At 37.5% G+C, this 5,805-nt stretch overlaps 1 protein-coding gene across 1 annotated transcript; it reads right to left on the bottom strand.

Annotated features, from left to right (window-relative positions):
- Positions 1-421: 421 nt before the first annotated feature.
- LOC119915614 (neoverrucotoxin subunit beta-like) lies at positions 422-5,284 on the bottom strand. Its single transcript, XM_038735228.1, has 3 exons — positions 5,051-5,284; positions 2,805-4,259; positions 422-2,598 (listed from the first exon to the last, which is right to left on the bottom strand). The coding sequence occupies exons 1-3, from the start codon at positions 5,139-5,141 to the stop codon at positions 2,054-2,056; spliced, it is 2,091 nt and encodes a 696-aa protein (XP_038591156.1). The 5' UTR covers positions 5,142-5,284; the 3' UTR covers positions 422-2,053.
- Positions 5,285-5,805: the final 521 nt, after the last annotated feature.

Here is a 5,805-nt window from a genome sequence, read left to right as displayed (position 1 = left end):
CATTGTGTAGAGCAAGTTTAAATCATATTCAGAAAGTTATAAGCAGATTGAATAAGAGGAAAAATAACACAATAAATTTAAATAACAAATGTATATACCGTGAAATATTCTAAGTCAGTGGACATACATGTCTTTTATGTACATTAGTATAATGTTGGTGCAAAAACTAATACTGCAATTTCCCCACATTCATTACTGACTAAATAATGTGTTAAAAAAACATGAACAAAATGTAACTTTAAGTAAGAATCAGTGCTAACAAGCTTTGCAAATCAGTGCTAACAAGCTTTGCAAATGTTGAATTACATCAAGATTAATTAAAATTACAGCAACTGATGACAGCAGCTTAATGGGTATGAAAATGTAACAGGAAATGTGGGAGAGAGAGAGAGAGTGGGGATAACAAAGCAGCACACAGTGGTAAACTCATCTCTACACTTTATTGAATATTCTGCTCAACATAAAATGAAAAAGGAATCTGACATTGCTTCAGCTCTATAAAAATCAGCAATGTGTTAACAGTGACTCTCTGCTCAGAACAGTCAAGTCCTATGTCAGGGTTAAGGTGTAGACTTGATATAAACAAAAAGATTAATGTTGTATTCTGAAAAGATTATTATTTTTAAGATACTGCACAAAGAAGAAAATGAACCAATGCTGGATAGGCAATAGGCAAATTAATCTCATGCCAAACATAATCAACATGATAAATTTAGCTAAAATATATACTGACATGAACAAATGAGTATCACTTTAAACACAGTACCTTTGGAATTATAATTTTGTGTATTGATATAAGCTCTGTATTCTTTAAGTATCAGGAATTAGAAAGTAACAATAAATCAATCAATCAATCAATATACAATCTGTAATGTAGTAAAGTATTACAAGTTTAAACTGACTGTGAAGCATAAATCAATTTGAGAGGAAGGCTGTGCATAGACTCAACATAGAAAATTACATTGCTTCAACTATGTGAACACCAGCAATGTGCCTAACATCTAAGAAAACAGTGACTCTCTCATCAGAACAGTAAAAGCATCAATTGAACCGTAGGTCAGAGTTAAGGTGTAGACAATAAAAACAAAAGATTAATCTTGTATTCCAAAAAGATAATTGTTTTTAAAATATAACACAAAGAAGAATATGAACCAATGCTAAATTAAACAATAGACAGGTTAGCTACTTTATGTCCCAACATAATGAACATTATAGATTCAACAAAACAGGTAAATCATCTTTTACATGAGCTGTGAGTATCAGTTTCGACATACTAGTGTTGACACTATTACACTATAACAATTGTGTATAGATATGAGCTCTGTATCAAGAATTAGAAAGTAACAATAAAAAATAAATCTGAGAAATCTGAGAAGATGGCTGATCATTGAATAAACATGAACTAATACATAGAAAATTACAGTGCTTCAGTAATGTGCTTTACAGCTAAAAGAAAAGGTGTTAACAGTGATTCTATGCTCAGAACAGTATAGTCATATATTGAACTCTAGGTTAGGTTTAAGGTGTAGATGGGAAAAAACTACAATATTCCTAATTATTTTTTAAAATACTGTAAACGAAGAAAATAACAAATGCTAAATTAAATAATAGGCACATTAGCTACCTTATGTCCAAACATAATCAACATGGGAAATTCAACAATTCAATTCATTTATGTAAAGGTTTTCTTTTCTATTTCAACATACTAGCGTTGACGTTGTAATTGTGTATTGATATATCCTCTGTATCTTTAACTATAAGCAATTACAATAGAAACTTGCAACAAATAAAATAAGTTATTCTGAAGCTGTGAAACACAAATCAGTTTTAAAGAAGGCTGAGCAAAGAATCACCATGAACAGATAAACAGAAAATGAGATGTGTTTTTTTTTTTACATCATCAATTATCCTGGTCTCTCTGGGGCTGAATGCAGTTTTGAAATTTGTGAAGCAGGTTCAAGCTAAAATATGATGTTTAGTTGCACTTTAAATTTTAAATGTAAACCCATGTCACTGAACAGACAAAGGATCTATCAACTCTTTCTCATCGCTCTTAATCAGCCAGATGCAGGTGCACGTAGTTGTAATTTTGATTAACCCAGAAACATGGGTAAACTGGCTCAGTGAATGTGGTTTTAAAGGTGTAGAGGTGACTCAGTGAGTCAGAGGAGACTCTGTAGTAGGACAGAGTTCCAGCAGGCCAATCCAGAAACACCCCAACTCTGTTGCAGCCAGTAGAGGGAAAAGAATGACTCCACACCCTGCCATTATGAAATGCGCAAAGTGAGGAATTACCTTGGCCAAAACACCATGAAATGGTGTTGTTCCCAAGCTGGCTTTGTTCATCCATTGCTTTTCTTTCGATTACATTGTATGCAACACCTATGTAAACTGATGCTTTAGACATGACACTCCACTCTACCTCCCAGTAATGTCGCCCCTTTAACCTCTCTTTGCACATCACCTGAGTATGTGTATCAAACCTCTCTGGGTGATCAGGATACGTCTGCCACGCTCCACATGTTGCCTTTTTGTTTCCCTCAGACAGAGTGAGGTAGCCGTTCACAGTGTCCGAGTCCAGGGTGAGATCACAGGCATCTGATGGAGAGAGCAAAACAAACTGTGTTATTAGTCATTCTGATGTTCAAACAGGTTTCTAGAGGAGAAGAATTTCTACTTCTGCTTTTTAAACTCATAAAAGCATGGAAAAGCAAAACAAAATGTGCTGATGTTAAAAAGGGTTTCTAGAGGAGAGGAATGTTTACACTATATTTTTGATTTAAAAAGCATAGAAAAGTACTTACACCAGATCAAATCTCTTCTGTCAGTGATTTTCTCCACAGGAGGGAGGTCAGGCTTAGAGAAATCCTCAGAGACCAGAATGCCCTCCTTGTAATGGTAGATGGTTGCTCCTGTGTATTTCTTATTTGCTATGGCTGCTATGAGGAAACAGAATCGGCTGTTGTTCTTCAGTGCTTTGGCAAGATAAGAGAAAGATTTGGCTTTTTCTCTCATTTTGGTAAAAACTTCATCTGAGAAGTACCACGGGTCTTCATGGGTACATTCTAAGTTGAGTGAATCCAAGTAGTCGGCCATCACATCAAGGCAGGGATCAGCACTCTCCAGGGAGGTGAAAACAAAGCACAGAGCATCCTCCACATCTGCAGCAAGAACCTCTCTGTCCAGCTCTGACTGATTGTGGACAATCTGTGTTCCCTCCATCTTTTCTACACAGGACCTGATGATGTTGATTTCTCTCTCTTTATGGTCCATCCACTTGCTTAGTTTCTCATGGCTGAACGGTGACTTGTCTCTGTCTTCAAAGAGTTGTTTTGTGGAGCTCTCATCTTCTTTACCATCACGGATGAGGGGAAATTTCTTCTCCATGGTCTGCTGGAGTTTAGCTGCATAATATTTACACACATTCTGGAATCTGCTTAACTTTTCTTCAATCTGTGGAAAATGCTCTCTGTCCAGAACATCATTGCATCTCATTACTATTTGCTTTAAATCTTCTAGAGCATTTTGAGCCTTCCTCACTAATCCAATGCTGATCCCACTCATCAGCTCAGGAGCCTCGGGATCCAAATTCTTCAGTGGCATCAGCCAGACCTTCAGTGGAACACTCCTCTCTCCGTTTCCTCCCAACAGCTTTGGAAGATCTACATAGGTCTTCACTGCGTCTTCAAATGTTGCAGGGTTGCTTTCAAGAATGAAGTCTCCGTAGAATTTGCAGGAGACTTTCTCAGTCAGAGCTTTTTCTTCATCATTTAGCTTTAGTTCAACTTTCCCCTCAATATTAAATGAGGGGATCTTCTTTATCACAGCTTCCATGCTGCCCTGGATGTTCTGAACGCTGCTGGCGTCTAACTTCTCACTGTCAAACACAAAGAAAGCGTTTGCTCCATAAAGGATGCCTGTGACTACATGAGTTGCAGAGGCCTTCTTAATAACATCTGTCTGTTTGGCATCCATGGTTACAAGGTGAGTCATTGACAACTGTTTGAAGTGTGTGGTAGCTTTGTACTGAAATGTCACTCTGCTCTGATTCTTGAATTTCTTCTTATCATTCAGATACTTGGCAGATCCTCCAACTTCAATCAGTCCACCCAGGAAACTGGCCTTCAGAGAAGCATCAACATCCAGCAGAAAGGACTTGGATTCAATGGAGTCAGATGCAGACGTGTCAAATGCGCTGCTGTGCTGAGAGCTTTCAACTGTGTTCTCTTGTAGAGTTTTATCATCCCACAAAGTCAAACCTACAGAAATAGTAAATATCAATCATCTGATAAAGCAGGGAAATCACAAAACAGAAATTGTAATAATTTAAATTTCTACATGTTCCGGCCAGAAGTTCCCTAACCATGTGTAAAATGGCTCCACATGCATAATTACGGGCTTAAAATCAGAAAGAACTTCCTGTGTCCCCTATGTGGCACTAGAGAGCATCTGGTAACTATACGTTATGTCCCAGTACGTCAATTCATCGTGAAAAGTTTATTTAAATTGTGTGAAGTGTCACACAGAGCTTACTTCCTTATGCCAGTAGGTGGCGCTACAACTATAAGTGACTGAAAAAACAACAAAAAAATATATAACTGACTATTGTATTCGGGGCGGGACCGCGTAAAATTTGGTACAGATTTGAGCATGTACAGTGAAGTTATGATGACTTTCTGTTTTTAATGGTGAAGCATGGGACTTCGCCGCCACACCATGGAAATGCTGTTGAAGGAAAACTCACAAGCTATACAACATGACATCATCAATGTGTTTTCTGAGATAGTTTTTCGTACATTTCGTACATTTTGGTGAAATGTGGCCCACCCATACGCGAAAATCATATGACACTTTTGGGCAAACAAAAATGCGAAATCCAATTCATTCAGTTTCAATAGGGTCCTTGCATGTCCTAATTACAAAGTATTTACTAAATATTTTAATAGTGTGTATGAATGATGAATAGGTGAAGTTAAAATAGGTTCAAGGCTCCTGTAAGCAGAGCTGTGGCAGGCAGATATCTTTCAAAATAGTCTAAATGAAGACTTACCTGGGATTAGTTGATCTTTCCGAGCATCATAGAGCATTCCTAGGGTGAAAGGTCGACCCAGAGCAGCAACCTTCATGTTATCTGCGGCCATTTCTCCAACCTTAAGTCTTAAGTGACCACACAGCCTTCAAATATATCTCTGTTTTTGTCTCCCTCTGTCTCCGTCCACCCAGTTTGTCCTCAGCTGCTGAAGTTGTCTTCTTGACTTTCAACTGGAGCTGCAAGTGTGATGATCTGTGATGGTGCATATACTCTCTACTACTGACTCCTCCCATGACACGCCTCCCATGACAACAATCATTTCATAAAGTAATGTCGTAACATGTGAAGTGAATAACACTGATTATCTTGTTACCATGCCATCTGTCAGTGGGTGGGATATATTAGGCAGCAGGTGAACATTGTGTTCTCATGGTTATTGTGTAATGTGAAGGAAAAATGGCCAGGCTCAAGTATTTGAGCAACTTTTACAAGGGCCAAATTGTGATGAAATTGTTGAAAAGTTGATGCTGATTCTAATAGAACGGTGTCAGAACACACAGTGCATATAGATTAGATATGTTAAGGCTTATTGGTCTAACTTAGATTTATAAAGAACAGAGGGATTGAATTCACAAACACTATGGATTAACTTTGTCCAAATTGTGTCCAAATCAATCTTTATATATGTTTTGGTAGCACATTACAGCTTGGTAATAACATGGTAATAGCGGGGTAATAGTTTGATAATAAGAGGTAATGATTAAGTAATATAT

The sequence above is a fragment of the Micropterus salmoides genome, unplaced genomic scaffold (assembly GCF_014851395.1).
Source record: "Micropterus salmoides isolate LMB-PRFRI ecotype aquatic unplaced genomic scaffold, ASM1485139v1 Ms_hic_scaffold_21, whole genome shotgun sequence".
Taxonomy (NCBI): domain Eukaryota; kingdom Metazoa; phylum Chordata; class Actinopteri; order Centrarchiformes; family Centrarchidae; genus Micropterus; species Micropterus salmoides.
This window is presented reverse-complemented; position numbering and strand designations above follow the sequence as displayed.